Genomic DNA, 23,651 nt, shown 5'->3' with positions numbered 1-23,651 from the left:
AGAGTGCTCTGTGCTTTTCAACGATGAGAGCAGGTTAACCCTGAGCTCATGTGATAGACATGAAAGGGTCTGGAGAAGTCATGCTGCCTGTAACACCATTCAGCATGAACAATTTTGTGGTGGATCAGTGATGGTCTGGGAAAGCATATCGATGTAGGGCTGCACAGACTTCTGCAGGGCTCTGTGCCATTCGAACCCTGTCTCTAGCTGTCTTTTGCAATGTGAAGTTTATTTAGTAGTGCGTGATCAAGGATGGGACTTTATAGAACAGCTAAAATATGGTTTTCATAACTTAACTAGCCAATACTTTAGTTTATTTTTTGTGTTGTAGAAGAAACCAGTTGAAATGTCATTAAAAAATAATAAAAAAAAAAATCTTTAATAGCTTTTAAGATATTTATGTTCAAACATTACATCAGATTTTAATGAGCAGGAAAAAGGGGTGCCTGAAAACAGCTGGTTGGAACTTTGTAAAAAACAAAACAAAAAAACAATATCTTGAAAAGTATTTGATACATCAAGTACCATAAAATGGGAAATGGTATATGGTCGAGCAGAAAGTGAATGTGGTGCAAGGAGAGAATTCACCAGGTCCCCCCGTGTGGTTCTGGGATCTTTGCTCACCGTTCTCATGATCATTTTGACCCCACGGGATGAGATCTTGCGTGGAGCCCCAGATCGAGGGAGATTATCAGTGGTCTTGTATGTTTTCCATTTTCTGATGATTGCTCCCACAGTTGGTTTTTCACACCAAGCTGCTTGCCTATTGTAGATTCACTCTTCCCAGTCTGGTGCAGGTCTACAATACTTTTCCTGGTGTCCTTCGAAGGCTCTTTGGTCTTGGCCATGGCGGAGTTTGGAGTCTGACTGTTTGAGGCTGTGGACAGGTGTCTTTTATACAGATGATGAGTTCAAACAGGTGCCATTCATACAGGTAACGAGTGGGGGACAGAAAAGCTTCTTACAGAAGACGTTACAGGTCTGTGAGAGCCAGAGATTTTCCTTGTTTGAGGTGACCAAATACTTATTTTCCACCCTGATTTACGAATAATTCTTTACAAATCCTACCATGTGGATTCATGGATTTTTTTTTCACATTCTGTCTCTCACAGTTGAAGTGTACCTCTGGTGCAAATTACTGACCTCTGTCATCATTTTAAGTGGGGGAACTTGCACAATCGGTGGCTGACTAAATACTTTTTGGCCCCACTGTACCTGCTGTTACCAGAAAGCATGTATGAAATCTCACCTACTATATAAAGTAAACTAAAAGAAAAAAGGGAGAGAAACCACAAAAAAGGCACGTGAAACATCGGGAATGTTTAGAAATGTTTTTATTGAGAATGAAAAGAAAAGCACAGAAACACTCATTTCAGCAAGCTTATGGTAAATCAAACAAATTAGTTCTCCCTTTATGTTTTCTTATAAAACATTTACATCTAACAGTTCCCAACTGTAGAAACACATGGCCTACTTATAAAACACCCACAGTACATCAGTGATACATGACCGAACTACCGGAGCAACCTTATCTGGCACGGATGCGGCCCCTGCTGATTTACTCTGATGTTGTTTCTGAATACTAAACCTTCCCCTCAGGTATTAGGCGCTGTTGTTCTCATACCAGAACACTTGCTTTCAGGTCAGTTAACTGTGTAAGAAAAATCTCAGATACATTCAAAATTATGATTAAAACTTTTGACGTTCTCCACTATCATAAACTCCATGACAAGCAGACTGCACATTATGGAATCACAGGACTAATTAATGCATTTAACAAGTGACTAAAGCACAAATCAAAGCCAGCTAGTAGACAGTTGAGATACGGTAAGTAGCGGGATGGTGATATATTGTTTTCAACATTGTCATGAAATGTAGTACTTTGGGTTTGACATGTTTGACTCATGCAGAAGTGCTAATACTGCAGGACTTTTACCATGTGACCACGTGTTACACTGAGCCATAAAAGCAAATTCCCACTAAAGATGCTCTTGTTAGCTGGCAATAAAAACATTTTGCAGCCATCATGGGATGTCTTAAGTGTATTTGTTATTGAGCCCTTTCAAAATATTGAGACTACTCAGCTTTGAGTAGTCTTCTTAAATTCATTTGAAAATTTTTTCTTGGTGTTTCGTTTAATCCTGGCTGTTCAAAGAATCGATCGGGTGTTCATAAGCTTGTGACTTAAATCAGATTATCAGATCATTTTTGTAAATCAAAGAAGTTATGCCTGCGATTTGAAGATAGTAATGAGAGCTTAAATTTGTATGGTTTAGTTTAGTTAGAGGAGAAAGGATATAACTCCCTTTCAAGGGATTGAATTTTGTATATGACGATCTAGAGGATTATCACTAAGAATACATGTATCACCATCTACAAACCGCTGCCACTCCCCTCCACGTCTTCCACCTCCACCGAGCGCTTACGCAGCACGGAGTTTCCCATTCTGGGCTGCACGGGCAGCTTGGCCTGGCAAGGGGCCCGGTACTGAGGCAAGCCGGTCTTGGTGGTATCCAGCTCCTCCGGGTCGTCTTGCTGGGCTCTGAGAGCGGCGATCACGTCCTTGTCCGAGGGGCTGAGAGTCAGGCAGCCGCAGGGACGAACGCCTTCGACATCCACTCCGATTTCTCCGGCCTCTCCAACCTCCTCCGGCTCATCCTCGACCGTCATGAAGGCATCACCCCACAGGCTTTCGCAGAGATCTCTGCCGTGCTGGTACATCTGTAGGTGTGCAGAACACAAAATTTATGCAGATTATTTTTCTCTGCCATCCACAGAGATACAACCTTGACTTTTAGTGCCAGCATTCAGAATTCAGCTTTAATACCAAATATTAGAAAACAAAAAGCAAGTGTTTTATTACATCTTTATCATTTCTGCTGGTACCCTCACACAAACCACAGAGAAGCTTTATACTGCCTCTCTGCACTCACCTCCAACAGAACGGAGGTTTCATCCTGTTAAAAGGGAGTTTTTACTTCCCACTTTTGCTAATTGTTTGCTCATTTGATTGTTGGGGTTTTTCCCTTTACATCTGTAGGTTCTTTACCTTACAATAGAAAGCTCCTTGAGGCAACTGCTGTGATGTAGCACTACATAAATGGTAGGCACAAAAAGTCGGTACCTTACAGTTACAAGACTGAAAACACCCATGTGGACGTGCAGACCTTTTAATTAAAAAATAAAATAAAATAATGAAAAGGGGAAAATGTTAACTAGATACCACCGCAAAGCATAAGGCGATTATTTTTTTCTATTCACAGTTTTCTGTAATGTTTAAATATTCAGATTCAGCACAATCTACTAATGCCCAGATTTGCATAAATTTCCATAACAGAAATCTGAACACTGGGTAGAGCTGGCTTCAGAGTTAGCGGTTCTTCATTTTGCTGGCACATTACACAAAGTTTTTCTTTTTTTTTTTCCCCACTGATGGGATTTTGTACTTTTTTTTTATCATGATGTAAATCAGAGGAACAAGGCGAAAAATCATTTGTTCTGCATGGTTTTAAGATTAAAAGAGTCTGATTTATAGAATAAATTAAACCCTTCAGCATACAAACAGTGCTTTAAAAAAAGATCTACAAAAATATATATTTTACTTTTTAAAAAAAAAAAGGAAACTATTATTAGAAGGCAAAAATACGAAATGACAGACAACCTCCTTTTGAATAAATTAAATTATGTATTTCTTGTAGTATATGTAATGTTTTATTTAATTTGATTACAGCATTTAAAGACTAGCTTGAATAAAATCCTAGGGGAAAATGTAACATTTAACTCTTTAACATGTATTATATTTGAAGCCTCTACATCATCAGTGTGACTTTTAAATTGCACGAAATTCCAGGTATAACAAACATGATACAATTAAAATTAAATAATGCAAATTTATGTTTTTTGGTTGTTCTTTTTTTAATTTGTCAGAAGGTTCAATAAACACTCCCACTTTAAAAAAAAAACAAAAAAAAGATTCTGGCAATTATTTCAGGGTTCAGACTTTACAGGGTTAAACAAACATCCAAATGTGCATTTTTGGACACATTTTCTTAAAAACAATCTCACGTGTCATAGATTCAAAAATGCACCAGCACATTTAAAAGCAAAATGTTTTTTGCCTTAATGCAACTAACAGTTTCAGCTGCTATTAAATACATGTATCGAAGTAAAACCTACAACTTACCACTGAACAGTAGTGTACAAGTATTACCATAGTAACTGTTAGAGTCATGCTCAGTATTTAAAAGTGAAGCTATGAATCCTTCATCTTGCCCAGGTATGCTTGGAAAGGAAAGCTGTGTATTCTCTTACACAGCTTTTTGCTTTTGCTCCTAATTTTCTAATTATATGTCAGACCTGCAGAATTATGTTACTCTTAACTCTTTCCCCCCTAAAAAACGACCTCCCCATGTGCCCTTAATGATGACATTTGACACCTCAATATATGCCAAGAAACATGAATTGACGACCAAAGGTGAGCTTTAAAAGCAGAAATCGCTAACGTCTGATACACACCCATTTTTTTCCTGAAAGCAGGCCTGAAATATGATAAAAGATGCTCGATTCAGAAAAGAATAAGAAAGGTTAACTGTTGTTCAAATAAAACAGAATATATTGCAAACACAGCATTTCATATGTAGCCCAGCAGCACAGCAGCGATTGTGGCTCAAGAGTTGGGTGTTCGTCATGTAATTGGAAGGTTGCCGGTTCAAGCCCCGGCTCGGACAGTCTCGGTCGTTGTGCCCACTTCACCTACCGCCTACTGGTGTTGGCCAGAGGGGCCGATGGCGCGATATGGCAGCCTTGCTTCTGTCAGTCTGCCCCAGGGCAGCTGTGGCTACAACTGTAGCTGCCTCCACCAGATGATGTGAGAGTGAATGAATAGTGGCTATTGTAAAGCGCTTTAGGGTGCCTCGAAAAGCGCTATATAAATGCAATCCATTATTATTAACGAGCAAGCAAAATTTCAGATTCTGGGATTTAATCTTGCAAAAGATGTATGATAAAGGGCATATGTTACACTATTTATGTGAAAGTGTAAAATCCATTAACTGAAGCATTATTGTTACACGCTGCTGCTGTGTAACATTAGCATTTATTGACTTTTCCATCTCAGAGCAGCACTGGCCTTGAACAAAGCACCTGTTCCAGGTGTAAGAGGGGAGCTGCAGGCGCCGGGCAGCTGCTCTCACAGGCTGCTTTTGTCTGCCTCTCCTGCCTCCCTTCACCTACACCAGCCTTGAAAGCAAATCACAAGACACGACCTTGAAAAGCTCGCACTTGTATCTGAAAGAATTCATCTCGGTGCCACCTTTGCAGTCCCCGACAAGCCGCGCAGAGCAGAATCTGAAAAGTTTGCTGGCAGCACCTTTTGTGTCTCCGTCTGACAGAAAATTCATTACAGCACTCTCTGTCTTTATAAAGTTATACTTGAGGGAAAGTCTAGTTTACTGCTGGACATTAGCGCTCAAGAGTTTGCTGCTGAGAGGCTAGAAAAAGGGGGGGGGGGGGGGGGAAAGGAAAAAGGCGCTCCTCTTCTAATAAGACACAAATACGCATTAAAGGGGGGATACTGCACAAGTAACACCAAATCACAATTCAACATTTAAGCCGTTTAGCTGTAAATGGTTTATGCCTACAAGCTTAGAAATAGTTAGGAAAGCAAATTAGCAAAGTTTCAGTTGCGCGCACACACACACACACACACTCGCTTTTCTGTGTTTAAGCTCTCGATCTCTCTCCCCAGTGACAGCCTCATAACCAGTCATTAAGATGTGGTGCCAAGTAACCATCACCTACTCTTGTACCCCTCCCACCTCCACCACTCCTTGCTTTTTGCTGCACTCACTGTTTGTACATCTCTCCCCTGTTTCTCTGTAGCACACCCCCACCCAAACGTCTGCTTCCTTTCATCCTCCTGTCTGTTGGGGGATTAAGACTGAGTCACGCAGAGTGCTCAGAGAAGAAGAAGAAAAAAAAAGTAATATGTTTACCGTGTTGGAAGGACAAACAGGATGATGGCTATTTCTCGCCACTACAAGCTCTCTGTCTGACACTTAGGTCTTATCGCAGCAACCCTATAACACATACAAGGGTATATACACACACACACACACACACACACACACACACACACACACACACACACACACACACACACACACACACACACACACCTGCATTCACACAAACACTTCCACTATTCCTCAGGCGGATGTGGTTTGCTGCCAAAGCTAATTCAGTATGAGCACGAGTGGCTTTAGATGACATGGTGTGATCAAATAAGTGAGATACAGAAATTTCCTGGGGCTCTGCGCTGTCCTCTTCGCCCTTATTTAATTCTGCCCTTCACCATCCGAAACCGAACACATTACACCTGATGTGCAAAAAAAAAAAAAAGCAACAGAAGAAATTATTTTAGCTTTCAGTCATGATCAGAATGAGTTTTTTGACTAAACCAATAAAAACTAATCTCAGTATATGAAGGGCCTGTAAATGGCCTGTATGACTGAAGAAATGAAATTTGGAATAATACTATTAGAATCTGTGATCAAATTATTTATAACATACAGTTATAGTACAATGACAGTTGTAATGTCCATTATTTGAAAAGATAGTGCTTTTAAATCAGGGATGTCAAACTCATTTTACAATGTGAGCCACTTTGATCTTAAGAGGGCCAGACCAGTGAGAAACTCACCTTTCTGTCTGTGTAAATAAGTTTCACTGGACATATCTAACATGAGAAGAAAAGTGCACAAAGAAGAGCAGTTTCAACACTACATCTCACGTTTTTGTGTGTCATAAAGAAATGCTGCTGTAGCAATTTAAGAAATCTGTTAGCATGACTTTTTGGGCTGAAATTGTAAGAAATACGGGGGAAAATTACACGAAAAGGTCTTGTAGCTCATTGGACAGAATTTTCTGTAATTTAAGAAAATACCCGCCCCCTTTTCTTGCAAGTAACTGTTTATCTATTGGTTAATACTTTGGTGCAGTATGAGGTCTTCATCATTCGAAAAACTATGAAAATACTGTTTCCAAACATTTTCCAAAACCGTCCAGTGGGGCAAACTGGTGTCTTTACCAGATTTCGGCTCTCGGGCCTTATTTTTGACACTCCTGCTTTAGATCTAAGCTGCTAAATGACAATACGATAATTTGAATTAATGACATCATGACAAATGTGGACGATTGGAAGAAGAAGCGACAAAGAATTACATTTGTTTTTAAGGCTGACTTAGCATTACTGTATTGTACTTAATTACTTTAGCTAGACTTAAGAATGGGAACACAGGTTAGATGGAGCCATGAGACAGGCAGATAAAATGATGATGGAAACACCACCACTTTTATAGAAAAGCAACTATGATGAGCAACAACTAAATTCCTCAAACAACACGTCATTTTCCCTCTGTTTTTTTGTTTTTAGATGAAAAATCTGAGCCAGGGTTGATTCTTATTTTTCAATGACAGAACACTAGACCAGAAGAAAAAAAAAATCCTAACTACTGTGTAGGTTTGTGGTTTCTCGTTTTCCAATTTTTCAGGGCCACAAACTTACAAAGCAATGCAGTGAATGGAAGCTGCAATATTTCTGCTATTACTAAATGGCTATTATTCAGCTTTTTTGGCCATGTTCACATAAGAACCTTGTATGAATATTGCAAAATAAGTATTACTACTATTTAATCATACAGGTAATTTAGTAGGACACAGGTCCAGCTAAATTTGCTACCATTTCTTCCCTTTTATCCAAGCTAAGCTTCTACTGGTATCTTTGAAATCTATAGCATTTCCCCCCCAATCCCTACAAACCATTAGTTCACTATATCTTATCGACAGATGCTGTTGTTGTTGTTCAAGCACAGACGTTCTGTGCTGTTCTTTGTAGACATAACCTCATTCCCACTGCATCAGGAGCAGGAAAAAAAAAGTGTCTAATGCTGAGATAAATCAGACCTTGGCTGGCAAATAATGTAACCAATGAGTACAAAAAGAGAGCGAGACAGTGAGCGTGCCAGAGGGATTTTTGCATGCAAAGGATGTGTCTGCGGGTGCTTATGCATGCTTTTAAAAGTATCCGCTTGTCTCTATGCAAATCGACATCTACTGCTTTCAGCTTTTACAAATAATAACTGTATGGGTGTGTGTTTATCCAGCAGACACCCACGTGCACCAACATTGGGTGGAGTGGAGCTGAGAGTGTTTTAGTGCGATGTCTGAGCGGCTGCTTGTGTGCAGCAGGTCTGAGGTGAAATCTCCCATCTCTGCTGGCTGAGGAGGAAAACACAAAGTGTTACCGTTTTGACCTCCAAAAACGGGAGGCAGCCACTTGTTTGTGGCCCCTGTAAAGAGGGCTAGTTTGCTTGAATGCACTGAATGCGTACCGACGAGCTGTCTGAAACACTCTGTTTTGAGAGCTGCTTAAATTTATTGGAAGTATTTTTTGCAGCATTAGTGTTGCCCTAGATTAAAATGGGCCAATAAAAGCACAGAAAACACACCGTGACAGAGACACACTCAAACACTCCCCAAACGTCTCTTTTTGCTTTTACTCTCTTCTCACAAATGTGTAATTTCCAATAATCATCTAATATCCCCCAGACAGCCTTAATAGGCCTGGCGGCTGTGGGTGTGTGCTCATCTGTCACTGTGGTCCTCTCGCTCTCTCTCCCTGTGCTTGTTTGAGATAAATGCGAGTGAAATCAAGAGAAACACTCTCGGATATATTAAGATATATGAGTGGTGTGTGGTGTATACCTACTTATTTTCTAGCAGGCTTTGCATATATTCACATCTAAATCCCCTCTGATGCACAACAGACATCCTGACATTGGAGAGTGCAGAAACAGGTAGAAGTGCTATTTTTTTCCCCTTCTAAGTATAGCAAAGGCATGATATCCCTGTCTGATGTTGGGAAGCCAATCAGAGGACCCAGGAAGTATTTGCTTCTCTTCAGATAGTCAGAGAAAAAAAAAAGAAAATCAATGGACAACAGTCAAGTTTCACTTTAAAACAAGATGAGCTAACAGCGACAAACTCTGGCTTATGCTAAAAACTACAGTACTTTATTGTATACTCCCAACCTTCAACAAGTCACTGCAGATGACCCCACCTCCTCGAGCCTGGTTCGGCCAGAGATTTCTTCCTGTTAAAAGGGAGTTTTTCCCTTCCCACTGTCTCCAAGTGCTTGCTCATAGGGGGTCGCCTGGAGTTTTCTCTGCATTACTGATGTGACTATTATTGTGTTTGGTGTTATATGTATAATTTCATTGAAATTGAATAGACGTGCAAAGTGAGAGAACAGATGTCTGATTTTCATGTGTATCAAAGGAGGAGAAGTTTGACATTGTAGAGAAGGGGAATGTGAGCCCATAAGATCCACCCACCTACTATTTAAACATTTTTATTATGAGGAGGAGCCAATCAGAAGAAAGCTTGCCTGAAAGATGTGAGAGGAGTTAAAACGACTTGTTTCTTGCAGTAGATGGACTAAGAGATTGCACCAAGGTTGAAGATGGAACAGATATTTTTCTGAATTATGAAATAGGTGAGAGTCCAAAAATAAAAATAAAAATGTGAGAAAAAAAACAGGTCCCTTTATGTGTATATTTACTTCTTCAGGCACCACTGCACCATTGGACATGGTCTATAGATAGAGTGTCATTGCCTGTGAAGCGTGAGTCATTTTGCTGCTGGTCTCAGCTGTGCACACCAGCACCCGTTTGTCACTCTTTTTCAATCACCCAGCTGGCCTCTGCCCACTGAAGCAGGGCCCAGCCTTTTCAGCCTTGGTGCCGTTAACCCCTCATTTAACTGCCGTCTCTCTCTATACCACTAAGGCACCACGCCACAGTTTCTGACCTTCTGCCTGCAACAAAGATCTCAAATGACAAGCCCCGAGGTCACTCAGCAGGATTCAAATATCTGACACCCACCTCTGCTTACCAGAAAACCTTAGCTAAGCTGTGACTTTACTGTGCTCTGCTTGCTAATAATAAAGCACGTGACTACAATTTTTATTTCTACGTGGCTAACAAGGTCACATAGGTGCCAATGCTGGTGTGACGCCACCATCCTCACGGTGTCATGTGATACTAGCTTCCTGATGTTAAACAGGAATGACTGTATTACCATCAGTTTTTAGCATGCTAATTTTTGCTACAAAGTTTAGCACAAGAATGTCCTTCGTGACACAGATATTTAAAGACAAATGAGAGTTTTGGGTACTTAAAAGTGAAGACTAATACTCATGAAGGGCACTTACTGTATCTCTAAAACTAGCTTATGATAGAAGAGATATTTTTAGCTGTTCAAAATGAAATTTTTTTTATTTATTGATTATTCTCTGCAAGAAAATCTAGTAGACTAATCAGTTTTATTATCCATTTTCTATTAGTTGCCATGTAACCAAAAAAACCCAGTCTAAACACAAAAATAGCTTTAGGTTCAATATATCCGGTTAACTTGTTAATCTTGCTTAAAGCCTACCTGCTGATACTGAACACAGTTTCCAGTGCAGTTCTGTCCCCTGGGGTCTCTGGCCCAGTTACGGGCGCAAGTCAAATCCATCCTGCAGGCATCAAACCTGAAAGAAGAAATGTGAATGTTGAAAAATGTAAATGACAAAACAAACAATTACTCTTTTATTTAAATGATTTCTCTTGAGATTTTTTTTTTATTTTTTACCTGAGCTAGATAAATTTAACAAAAACCAATAAAAAAAAAATAACATCTTAGCGACTTTCTTTCCGAGCTTAAAATGAAAAGATTTCACTTTCATGCTAAATATAAAGTTACCAGCAGCTTCTTACATAAGCTGATTAAGACTGGAAATAGCGCATCGTAAGCTTGTTAATCCTTATGTTGTTTGTCTAATGTTCACAAAAATCCAGTGTGAAAGTGACAAGCGGTGTTTTTATGAGCTGTTAGACTCTAGGATCTATAAGTTTCTGGAGTATCTTTCTGAACTTATATATATTTTTCAAATGTACTTGAATAAAGCCACATTTTCTAGTGTCTGTGCTAAGCTAACAAGCTTCTAGTAGCATCATTCATCCTAAGCCAACTCTTAACAGAAAAGGCAAAAAGAATATTTTCCAAAATGTTAAGTAATTTTTAAGTATTTTTGCAGAGAGCAGCCCTTTAATTCTTTACAACACTCTTACACTTATCTTTCCAGTGTTGTCTCATTTTTTCTTTCTTTCTTTCTTTTTCTTACATAGGACCCATGAAATGAAGCAGTTTGTGTTAGGCTTTGTGTGTTTGCCACCTTCTTAAAAAATAAAAAAAAATAAAACATACAGTTTTATAAGACACTCTATCTTAGCACAGTATGCTGTTGTCCAAGATAGGGATCCCTTCGCTGACAGGGGATTTAGACTTTAGTTTGTTTGGTAACGTGCTTGGCAGCCTCACCAATCACGGCAGAAGCTATGGCAGAGAGGAACAGCCTGGATGTATGAGCTGCGCTGAGGATGAGGCCAGCGAGCAGCGTCAGGGGAGCAGCGGTAAAAGCACAGCACGCGCTTCAGGAAGCCTTCACACCTGGGAAGACACAAGAGGTCATGTTTGTTACTGACCAGCGAAGTCTGTATTAAACTCGGAACAGCCGGTCACAAGACAGGTCAAGAAAACAACGTTAAATAAGATGGGGAGTACGAGCAGTTGATTAGTATCATTGCTGCTGTTGATCCCTTAAGTATGTTTGCCCAGCTTTGGTTAATGCTACTTAAATGCCTCTTTCAATTTGACCTACTTGATCATGTGTTTGCTGTTGCTGTCTGTAAACTGGCAGCCTCTTTGTCTAAGGTGCCGTTTGTTATTTCAGAAAATCCATCCTTATTGGCTCCACTAACACACTAAAATTCTGTACTGACTACATGCACAGGCCCTTACTGTTAACGATAGATTATACAGAGCCAATGAAGAACTAGATCAAACACAAAGCCATTAAATGTGAAATAAGCTAATAAAAGCAAGCACTAGTGATTTTAAGCTAATATGTAGCAATAAAAACAACTATAATATTGACTTATTTTACATATTATCTCTCGGCTTAAACAGCTCATGTTCAAACTTGTCATTTCTAGTTGTACACCTGATGACTTTAAATTCAGTAGTGACTCTCTTTTAGCTCAATTTTTGGTCTCCACCAGTCATTAATTGGTGGTTTTTAGCTTTTTCCTGAAAACAGCAGTCTGATGAGACTGAAAATACAAATGGATAACTGAAGCAGTAAAATATCACCATTAAGAGGCAACAACGGGCTAAAACAGCAGATGAATAAAATATTGAGGACACTAGAAGGGTGGTTAAGGCTTACTCAGGGCTGAGGGACCCACACTTGTCCCAGGGTTCATTCTGATTATTGGCAGAAGGAACATGAGAGATGTCCTGGATTTGTTCTTGTGTGCAGCAGCTATCTGTAGCAGCAACAAGAGAGAAACACATCAACGTGGGCCTGTTCTTAGATTTAATTTGAGATTTAATTTGTTCTCCAACATCTCCAAGATTTACAGACTATGAAAATGAGAACACTCACTGTCTGCATACAGAGAGCACTCCGTCAGGTGTGGCTCCGGGCTGGGCGTGGCCTTGTGTTTACCATCTTGAAGACACACACCCTCCGAGCAGGTCCCGCCAATCAGGGCGGCCGCCAAAACCACGCAAATTAATAGCGAAGGGGATGAGGTGAGGTCCATCTCTGTAGATACAAACACATGAACAAGAGTGTTCAGCATAGAAAAAACAACAACACACACAGTCCCGAATCATTATAAAAACAGAACTAAATGGTTTGCACCACGTCAAATAATAATAACAATAATAACTGAAAAAGGTTTGCTAGAGGGGTGGGAATCAAACATAATGGATGCAAAAGGCTGCAATTAAATCTGTTCCATCCACCCACAGAGTCAGTCTTATGGCATACGCTGAGTTACAGAGTATAAGTGAGATACCAGCGCCGGCTGTTTAGCTCCATGTTGAGCTCTCCGTGTGGCGACCTAGTATAGACAGGGTGAGCCTAATTAGTTGGAACTAAGGCACTGTGCTGACATGGCTGACATGCGTAGTCGTTTAATCTGACAGGCTTGCGGTCGATGTGTTGCCTACATGACGCGAATTAAACAAATCTGCTGAACGCGGGGACATGGCCCCGAGCAGGTGGCCCCGACTTTACGCATGAGAGAGCGGCTGAGAATATAATGTAGAAATAACCTTTTTCTCTCCTTTACAGCTTTTCAGAATTTTTTTTCTGTCGGTTATTAAGAAGGAAACAAAACACACGTGAAGGCTTCAAAACTACAACTAAAAGTACGCAGATCATTTTAATGCTTCAAAAAGCTGCGAGTCAAAGATTTTAAAGCGCAGTTATGGGGAAAGGGGGGTGGGGTCGCGGGCTCATTAGTGAGTTTATAGACAGGAGAAGACGAACCCCATCTGCTACAAAATATCCATCCAACATCGCGCGAACAGGTAGGCTAAGAGGTGTGACCCTCTGTGTTCTGTGTGGATATTCTTCTTCTAAATTGTACCTCAAGATTACAAAAACCCGGTGGAGCTTAGTCTCTCCGCACATCCATGTGGGTTTTACCTGTAGGCGGGAATAAATGCGGCTCCGTCCGGATTAGTTTGGTTGTGTTCGCGGGTCTCCTCGTTGTGTTGCTGTGGCTCCAGTCACCGCCGTGCGCGCTGCTCAATGCTTCGGTCTCCTCTTCTCAGTCTCTGCGTCTGTGTACTGGCTCTGATCTCTGCCGCCCGGGGGCCCACTGCTCGCCACTTTGTCACCGGTTTATATGAAGGACGTTTCAGTCCCGTCCAGCAGGCAACTCACCCCCTCCCTGCTCTGCCCCATTCTGGGAAGCGCTCTCTCTCTCTCTCTCTCTCTCTCTCTCTCTCTCTCTCGGGCTCGCTCTCTCTCTCTCTCTCTCTCTCTCTCTCCATCCCTCCCTCCGTTGCATGCGCGCACGCACACACACACACAGAAAAGACCGGACTCCCTCTTTGTTAATCTCCCAATAGGATGTTTACCAAATCCTCCTTGTTATCAGCTTTCCTTCTACCCTTCCGAGTAATGCCTTTGGTTGGAAACACGGGAGAAATGAAATGTCATGAAAACACGCGAGCGTTCAACTTAACTGCCCTTCATTTTCACAGGCTCAATCGCAGGTGGTGCTGAGTCACACCTGTCCTCCATATTCACATATACACAGTGAGGTCAGGACTTCTTTATTTCAGATAACAGGGTCAGAGGAGGGTACAGCTGAGATTTAATACCGCATGATATGCTGAGGACAGTGAACACAAATCTCTGCGGGAACAAAACACCGTGAACTCACCGCGAAGCTGCTGCGCACTGCAAACTCAAAGGCAGAGTTTAGTGCACCTTATTTTTCTCTTGTGTTTTAGAGGATGCATGTGGGTCATTTTTGTGAAAGAAAATAAAAAATAGGAGTCAGTGACCTTACTGGAAGTACTAGCAGAGGTTGAATTCTCCAAAAGCATGTTATCAATTTTAGATTTGCTCAAGGACTGCCTCGTAGTGCATGGCCTCAGTTTGGGTAGACAGACATGACTTGTTTCTCCACCGTGTGTTTTATTGCTCCTGGCTTTTAATCTCACCTCCCCTTGGACCTGCTGTACCAACCTAATCCCTGGCTGGATGCATCTCTCTCTCTCTCTCTTAGTGCCCTCCCAAGGCTTTCCACCAAATAAGAGCAGATGGAGAGTGTCTTGTGGCCTAGATACATCAGCCTAAAACCAAGACTGTGAAACTGGTGACATGTCTTAGACATGATTGGTTTTGGCAACAAAACCGTGCAGGGACAGGAAGGGACCAGACAGACTGGCCGCCAAATAATCATACAGATTGAGCGCAGATGAAATGGTCTCGGTGGAGACTCAGCTGAGATGCGAACTGTACCGGACCCTCATTGCTGAAGGAGGCAATGAGGGTTAGCTGGGGCCCTTTTGTCCACCAGACTGTTTCATAACTGCTGAGGGTCATCACCACAGAGCACTTTATTTCTGGGGGTGAGAGCGCAGTGAGTGAGACGTGGACAAACAGCTCTTCAGCTGGTAATTAGAGAGGGAATAACAATATCCTTTGTGAGGAGCTATTCAGGGAAGGGAGAGAGAGGGAGGACAGAGGCTGCTCTCCGTGTACCCTTGTTGTCGTTCTCATTTAACAGGGTTGGGTCTCTGCCTGCGCTTGAGCCTTTAGGCTGGCCCTCAGCTGGCAAAGCAGCATCACCCACCGTTGTTGACTCACTGAGTGCCAAACATTCATTTCCACCATTTAGGGCTTCTTTGATTTGATACACTGACCGATTACTCCCGGGGTGGCAGACGCTCTAAGCAGTCCTGCAGCTGCATGAAATTTTGGAAAGAGAAAGGGTGAGGGGGTTGAGAAGCTTTCTAAAAACTCTTGGTCTATGTTGTGCACAAAAGCCGTTTTTAACAGAGGGTGCTACAGTGGCCAAGGGGGCACCAGAAAGGCTGCGCTAATAGCTCAAGTAGCCGGACTGAAAATTGCATTTGTGAGTTCATGAAAACATACCCAAATAACTGGACAAAGACGTGAAGTAAACAGGAAAACGTGAGTGCAGAAATCGACAACAATCAGTGTTTCCCATCAGCCCGAGTGCATGAAAGCCAGTCAGCAAATGAGCAGAGTTGAGCTATAATTGAGGATGCACTCACAAACAGTTTTTATTAGCAGCTTGATGGCATGTGCAAAGAGCAAACAATAATTGCAATTAATACTGGCTGTGACCACCAACATCACCAGATCTCCTCTGTACACTCGCACAAACCTGTGGATTAGGGCTGTCTCTTTGTGTGACTCCATGGTGCTGCTGCTGCAGACTGATCACTGCTCTCCCTGATAATCAGACTGATCCCAGGTGATACTGTGTCATCAGAACCAATAAAGCTTTTGCACAACACTGTAGCACTTGTGCAAATTTACCCAAGGCAAATAAACCAAAGCACTGAAATGCTGGCTGTGTGGGAGGTATACCATACAAATATCCACTCCTCTGTGCTTAATAGTATCTAATTGTCCTAACTGTTAACACAGTGTCCACAGAATAAATTTCAATCAATCTAAACCCGGTCACTTAAATGAAATGTTACTATAAGGGCTTTTTCCTCCCACTGTGCTGCGTCATCCCTTCTTTTAACAACACTCGAAGAGCTGTTTTCTCATTATTACTTGATATACAATTTCAGCAGCTCAACAGTTTCCCACCTCCTTTGTTGCTTTTTTTCGTTTCATAATGTGCCAAATGTGCTCAGTGAGTGGCAGGTCTGGGCATATTTGGACTCTTTTTTTTCGCTGTTGGAATGTCATTTGGCACCGTCTTATGAAGCAGGCAAGAGAAAAGATGTCATCTGGAGGACAGCATCTGAGTAGGATTAATGGTGCCTTCACAGATGCTCAAACGACCTGTGCCATGTGCTCCCATAACTGTCACAGATGCTGGCTTTTGAACTGTGCAATAAACGATTTTCAGGTTTTTGGGTGCTTAGACTTCAGTCTACCTTTAAATGAGCTCAGACCCAGAGAATCAAGAGGTTTCTGGACCTTATGTATAAAATGATGTTGTATTCATATAATGGAAGTGCAACTTGTGTGCCAGTAGTTAGCCATCTGTCACTTTGTGACTACTTACCCCATAGCAGGGTTTGGTTGTCATGATGTGGAGTTGGTTCTTCCTATAGTTATCAGTGGGGTTTTAGTAAAAAAATGGCGATTGATAAATGTAAATAGACTTTAATCAATACATTTTCACCGCCTATTTATCCCATGAGTTTAAACATGTTTTTTTGTATTTTTCACAAGTGTCAGTCAAAATGTGATGTCGACAGAATTCACCACTGTCCTCTAATGTGGCGGTAACGAGCCACGTGACAACCAACCTCAGCCTACTCTCCATGTGGAAAAATAGAAACTCCGTGGTTTATATGAAGACAACATCAGGATATCATTATGTTGTAAACATGGGGAAATCATTCAAAGCTCCTTCATTATTTAGGAAAAAATGATCTCGCGTTATATTCTCAGTGAGGCGTCGTTTATAATAATTTGAACCGTTTAAATGGTACAATGAACTGCTGCTCGGTGCTTTTTCTAACAAAAGGTCAAATTCAGTGACCTTTTAGTTGACAGAAATGTCACTGGTCAAATGCCAAATTCTTGTTTTTTGTTCATTTTTTTTTTTAGCAAAAAAATAATTAAGTTGCCATTTTTTGCTAACAGGACACATTTCAAATGTCACCAGGAGTCCAGTGTTTGGCAGATGGATAAAGACAGAATCACACTATGATTCATTTGTTCATTACATCAGGAGTTACATTTCAAAGCACCTGTCACTTTGTGTCCTCCAAATCTTTTTCATTTATATACGTGAAATGCTTGCTGGATTGAACAGAAATCAAAAGAGAAATCTTAAAACTGGAATATATTTGATCATTTATTTAAAGTCAGTGATTCAGCACAGCATTACAAGAAACACTCTAGCGACCTGACATTTTACAGTTTTTACAATCCGCTGTCACACAGGCTTGTTTTAAACTTAAAAGGCAACTTTATGATGATTTAAAAAAACAAGAAAGAAACTCAGAATACAAGAACAAATTATCAGAGTTCTACTTGTTAGTCACAGAACATCGACATAGCTCTAATCATCGTTCTTTAAATGCATTTAACGGGTTGAGAAAATGCCACTGTCTTTGTTTTTTAATGTCTGAACTGTCAGACACATTCAGCCTCTAGTGGGCTGCTGGCTCGTTGTCATGAAGTAGTCCCAGTTCTCCACCCTGTGGTCACATGGCAGCAGTGCATGTGATGTATTCACGTCCATTTGTCCTCACTCATTTATGATAATGACCTCAGGTTAAGGTGAAAGACCACCTCCCAGCTTCAGAGAGGAAAGTTGAGATGAATTGAATGAAGCACCAAAGCTGAGCCCAACCATTTCTGATCTCTTCCAGGCGTTGCTGCCGACATCATCACAGGGTGAAGGCAGTGAGTCCGGGTCTCTGATGAGGCCATCTTTAGTTGCTGTTCGGTCTCGATCTTCGTTCCTGTATTTTTTTCCCCAGGTTCATAGTCAGGGTGGTGACGGCATAAGTGGCCATGATCATCATGGTGCTCCCCACGAACTGCGATGAGGCTCCCCGTTTGGTCACAAACCTCCACCCACGCCTCTGCAGATGAGCATCTGCTGCCTCCATGGTCTGAGAGATGGGCTCCATACTGCAGCTGCTGTTCAGACACAACGAAAAGCTCCTTTAACTCCCGGGAAACAGAAGAATTCAAATCTTGGTGCTTCTGTTTCTCAGATTGATGGACTGTCTTTCTTGCGGCAGCTCAGCACACCTGCTTACCTTCTTTCGAACATGCTTCTTTATGTACTCTACCTTGTTTGCATACGTCAAATCCTCAGAGCGAGCTCGGTGCCAGAGTACGTCAACAGCACCTGTTGAGACAGAATTAACAAGGTCTGATGCCTGCAGAGCAAGCTGTCCAAACAGGGCTCAATAACAGAACACTGAAGTCAATCAGTCTGACCTTCTCTGTATTTCTGGACCAAGGACAACACAGAGCAGGGAATACAAGCTTTTATGAGCAAGATCCAGATTTGTCCAAATGTGGTGTATTCATTAAGAAGCCATCAGTAAACAACCATCTACTCTGCACCAAATTAATCCACAAAAAGTCAATTGTGGTCTTTTAACACTTTAATGGTCATAATTTGTTGTTCTCTTGCACTCCACTTACACCCTGAACCCTGAATGATTTGTGGTTTTCTTCTTTCAGTATCGTAATCTAATTACTTTGCATAATATAATGATCAATCCCATAAACCTGATAATGGAATACACTGGTGATGATGCAGTATAAAGGACCTTTTTTTTGCACATTATGTAACAAATTGTTACATTTTCTCCACACTGATACATCACGGGTATAATGGCAACATTTTTTAAATACATATTTAAACTCTCATCTACTGTACATGGTGTAATCTGTACCATCATTTCCAACCCATCAAACGCATTGTAGTCTCCATAATCCATAATCCACATTCCACACTCAGAAAGTATTGATTGCATTCAAATTTTAAGTGTTTCATGTATTCTGGAAAACACTACTGAAAAAAATGAAAGGGACACTTTTTAATCAGAGCACAGCATCAGTTAAACGTGTGTGATGTTGATATTAACTGGTCAGTTTAAGTAGCAGAGGAGTTTGTTAATCAGTTTTAGCAGATTTGGTGTTAGTGGAAAAAACAACAGGTGCACTAGAGGGGCAATAATGAGACCCCCACCCCCCACCCCACCCCCCAGGGGATGGTTTTACAGTTGGAGAACCTTTTCTGACCCTCATCTTTTCACAACTTTCAGAGTCACTACTGGTCGCATGAGGACATACTTGGACCATACAGAAGTCACACAGGTAGTCCAACTCCTCCAGGATGGCACATTGACACGTGTCACTGCCAGGAGGTTTGCTGTGTCTCCCAGCACAGTCTCAAGAGCATAGAGGAGATTCCAGAAGAGAGGCAGTTACTTTAGGAGAGCCGGACAGAAGGTCCGTAACCCAACAGCAAGACTGGTATCTGCTGTTTGTGTAGGGACGAACAGGTTGTGCACTGTCAGAGCTACAAAACGACCTCCAGCTGGACACTAGTGTAAATGTCTCTAAATAATCAGAAACAGACTTAATAATGGTGGCCCGACATCCTCTATTTGGCATTCATTATAGAATACCAAAATTGGCAGATCCATCATTGCAACCCTGTGTTTGTGAACTGCCTGTGACGTCGTTCAGCGTGACAGGTTTGACGGTAGGTCAGTGATGGCCTGACCCTCCCTGGAGGGCATCTTGAATTCAGCCCTCTGTAGGTTGATCATTTTCATTTCCATCAAGCAGCATGGCATCCTTTCATTCCTAACACTTTACCCAGTCTGTGAAAATATCCAGCATAAACTTTTTTCCCCATTGAAACCTGAACCTGTCACCAAGATGACATGAATAGTTTGTTACACACTGAAATGGCTGAGTGTGAGATCCCAGCTGGTTCTATAAGTTATGTTCTGTTGTTTTTCCTCTCGTTGCACATTTTTCATCAGTTTTCATGTGTCTCACTTTGTCACTTACCCTTGTCTTTTATCTCAGGTCCACCTCCTCGCTGCTCTCCTGTGTGATTACCTTCCCCATCCTAATGTGTTTCACCTGTGTCTAATTGTCTCCCCTGTGTATCTAAACTGCGTTTTACCTCTGTTCTGCACCACATCTATCACATTCACAGTGGCGCAGCATTCTTCTTGTGACAGTCTGTGCGTGTTTTTGACCCAGTTCAGTCCCCTGGTTTTTGCTCTGCCTGCTCCTTTGTTTGTTCTGCATGCTCGGTTGGATTGATTACTCCTGTGCTGAACTACAGTTAAGACTTTGAACTTTTACCTCCCCTCTGACACTCTGAAGCTCATCGCTCAATACATGGAGGTTCTTGTTTTGTAGGTGTCACTGAATTCTCTGTCCAGCCCATTCATGTGTTAAAGTAAGAGGCAGTGTTTTTCATTCCTTGTTTTTCTTTTCTATTAAGGTTAGGGTTCAGAAAACATTTAATTTGAATAATCCAAAAATCTATTTTTTGTATGTAAATGTCATCACTAATGAGGATAATATGGTAATATTGATTCTAGTACCACACATCTAAGCACAGCAGTTATGAACTCTGTCCATTACTTGGAGATATATAGGTAAAGACTAAATAGTCAGTAAATACAGTGTAATAACTGATAAGTGATTATGAGGATAAACGCTACATCTGATATTATTAGAGGGACTGAAGCTCATGCTAAATTTACTCACATGGCTCTTTTAGAAAATATTTTAAAAAATCACTCTTGGGATTTATTTAATAATACTAAAATGTCATATTTCACAGATATAATATACATTTTTTTTAAAAGCGAGGCTTGAAAACAAGACTTTGCTGTAGACAGTCTTGCACTATATTAACAGCGTTTTCACTTACTGATTCAAACTTTATGCCAGCTGATTCTTCACATTGTTGTCTTCATCATCACCCTCACCATAACCAGCCTATTGCTTTCTGATGGGACACTGCTGTTGATCTAATCCTATTCACTCTCCTAATAATGAAATCACCAGAAAAGTGAGGTCATACATAGAGGGCAGGGGTGTTAAACTCATCCTTTTACATCCTGGATCAATTTGATCTTCAAAGGGCCGAATCAGTGAAATTTCACTTTCTGTGAAGAAGTTTACTTACACATTTAATTACTTACACATCGAATCCTTTAATAAGTTCAATAGTAGATACGTTAATACTTTGATGTAGTATGAATGGCTGTGAGGGAAGTCTTCATCCATAGGAAAGGTTGTAAAACAAAAATGAATTCCATCCTTCGTGTGTTCCAAAGCCGTCCAGGTGGACAAATCAGTCTTTCCAGGACCGATTCTGGTCCCCATGCCTTATGTTTGACATCCCCGACATAGATTCTTCCTCTATCTAGAGTTATGAGCAGATATGTTGATGAAGCAGCATATTTGAAGGGTCAAACTTTTGACCCAAACTAAAGGGTTTGAATGCCTCCATGTGCACAGCTTTTGGGAAAATCTATCACAGACATCAGGTCAGATTCATGTCTGTATTGCAAGCGCAGGCTCTACAGCTGTAGATGGATGGCTATAGAATCTCCTGACAAACAGCACTGTTTATCCCATTATTCTACTTCTGAAATGACACCTCAGTGCAAGCAGATCAATAGACAAGATAAAGCATTCCCCTTTAATTTTTTTTTTTTGCCGCAGTTCTGGCCTCACGCCTCTTTGCACCATTTAATCGCTCCTCTACATGAGTGATACAATCCACTGCTCATGTGATTGTTTTTAAAGATCTCAACTTTCTGGGAATTTTAGTGTATGTCATTAACCCTGATTTCTTAAAAAATGAACTGCAAACAGGTGGAGAACATGTAAAGGTCCCAGGTTCAAACATCAGGTGTTAGTCTAAGCACAAAGTCGCATCTGTGCACTGTGCTTTGGATGTTACTATATATTCTTGCATGACTCTTTTGGTCACCGTAATAGGCTTAGCTGTGTGTGTGTGTGTGTGTGTGCGCGCGTGTGTTTTCGTGTGTAAGTAGGTCTGTTCATCAACTGTCTGAGGGACTAAAATCACTAGCTGGATCTGTGCCAGTACTGCTTTGAAGCCCAATTACCCTTCATATTGTATCAAACACACATGCACGCATGAACACATGCATGCGCGCATGCACTCACACACACACTGCCATAACTTTGATCAAGTCATCATCTCGCAAAACAACCCCACATTATTCTGATAACATCTTCTTTTCTTCTGTTCTCTGTCGCTTTGTTAACAGTTCTGTCTTTTTGATGCTTCAGCTAAGTCCTCATGATAACACCTGATAACACAACAAAAATACTCCAGTTTCTCCTCTCTTCTCCTCTCGGTTTATCTCCCTGCTCAACTGATGCTGTACAAAAGAGACAGCCAGCTCTTTCTCAGCATCATTCTGTTGCAATGCCCTTCAAAGAAGTACTTTAATAATCCAAATTAAACTGGAACAGAACCCTGCACAGTCTATTCAAATCAAACAACATCTACACAGTGGTCTAGTTTGCATCTTAATCACTAACTAGTGTTTTTTAATAAGTTCAAGACCAAACAATAACAATTCGATATGGAGTTCCCCACAGTTCAATTCTGGGTCCTCCTTCATTCATTTTGTATATGCTTCCTAGTCCAGAATATTTAGTAATTTCTGAATATCAGTTTTGTCTTATGGAGGGATTATTGACTTTTATATATAATTTTGCTATTAAAGAAAGAAGAATAAACATTTAGTGCACTGAACAGATTGACTGAAATCAGTGATGCTATTAAAGGAGATGTTTATATGTAAAATATGAATACTCTTAATAATAGAAGTTTATTATTAAGAGTTTGGGTAGGTCATGAAGTTTTTTAAAGCTGCCTACTGGTGTAATTGATCTATATAAATACAGTGTACACATCCAGGTATTACATTTCTGGATACCTATATTTATGTCTGTGCACTACTTAGGAATTAAGTAAAGGTGTTTGTTAACTTGCTTCTTTGCGTGCTGTGATTATGAATGGGCCTGTCCTCTCACTGAGTGCGTTTGTCCAAAGCACAAGCGTGTGATGTGGTACTGATGTGGGTTTAGGGATGTCCTGCTGTGCAGAGCCTTTAGACTGCCAGCTGGAGAAGCGCCTTCTGATTCAGAATAAGACACTGAGACCATCAGGATTACCCACAATGCCTGCTGCCACCGTCTAGCCTCTAATTGGTGACGTCTGTCCGTGGGTGTGTAATTAAAGCACGGAGCATAAAGAGAGAGGAAGTAAAGATGGAAAGATAAAAAGAGGAAAACAGAATGGGATAAATACTTTTATCCTCCGTGACAGCTGTTCCACATATGGCACAAAGAATTTCCACTTTTCCAAACAGGAACACGAGACAATCAATGACTTAAAACTATCTACACCAACATGGACAAATTTGCTTTAATTTGATCTTAGTAAACTAGGTGTGTGTGTGTGTGTGTGTGTGTGTGT

The 23,651-nt window shown here is 41.0% G+C and overlaps 1 protein-coding gene and 1 long non-coding RNA gene across 3 annotated transcripts; both read right to left on the bottom strand.

Moving 5' to 3' along the window:
* Positions 1-1,317: 1,317 nt before the first annotated feature.
* On the bottom strand, positions 1,318-13,868 carry rtbdn (retbindin). Of its 2 annotated transcripts, none has more exons than XM_005926698.3 (6): positions 13,601-13,868; positions 12,548-12,709; positions 12,329-12,428; positions 11,422-11,550; positions 10,495-10,591; positions 1,318-2,721 (listed from the first exon to the last, which is right to left on the bottom strand). In XM_005926698.3, the coding sequence occupies exons 2-6, from the start codon at positions 12,705-12,707 to the stop codon at positions 2,374-2,376; spliced, it is 834 nt and encodes a 277-aa protein (XP_005926760.1). In that variant the 5' UTR covers positions 12,708-12,709; positions 13,601-13,868; the 3' UTR covers positions 1,318-2,373. The 2 variants fall into 2 exon arrangements, with proteins under 2 accessions (XP_005926760.1, XP_042076194.1); XM_042220260.1 differs by lacking the exon at positions 13,601-13,868 and adding an exon at positions 12,966-13,014.
* Positions 13,869-17,470: 3,602 nt separating this feature from the next.
* LOC106633278 lies at positions 17,471-20,452 on the bottom strand. The gene is made up of 2 exons (XR_001336453.2): positions 20,177-20,452; positions 17,471-18,491 (listed from the first exon to the last, which is right to left on the bottom strand). It is a non-coding gene; the product is annotated as an uncharacterized LOC106633278 (long non-coding RNA).
* Positions 20,453-23,651: the final 3,199 nt, after the last annotated feature.

This window comes from Haplochromis burtoni, unplaced genomic scaffold, assembly GCF_018398535.1.
Source record: "Haplochromis burtoni strain Fernald_Lab_line unplaced genomic scaffold, NCSU_Asbu1 Contig_45, whole genome shotgun sequence".
In the NCBI taxonomy this organism is placed as follows: domain Eukaryota; kingdom Metazoa; phylum Chordata; class Actinopteri; order Cichliformes; family Cichlidae; genus Haplochromis; species Haplochromis burtoni.
The sequence above is the reverse complement of the archived record's forward strand: the minus strand, read 5'-3'. Positions and strand labels throughout refer to the sequence as shown.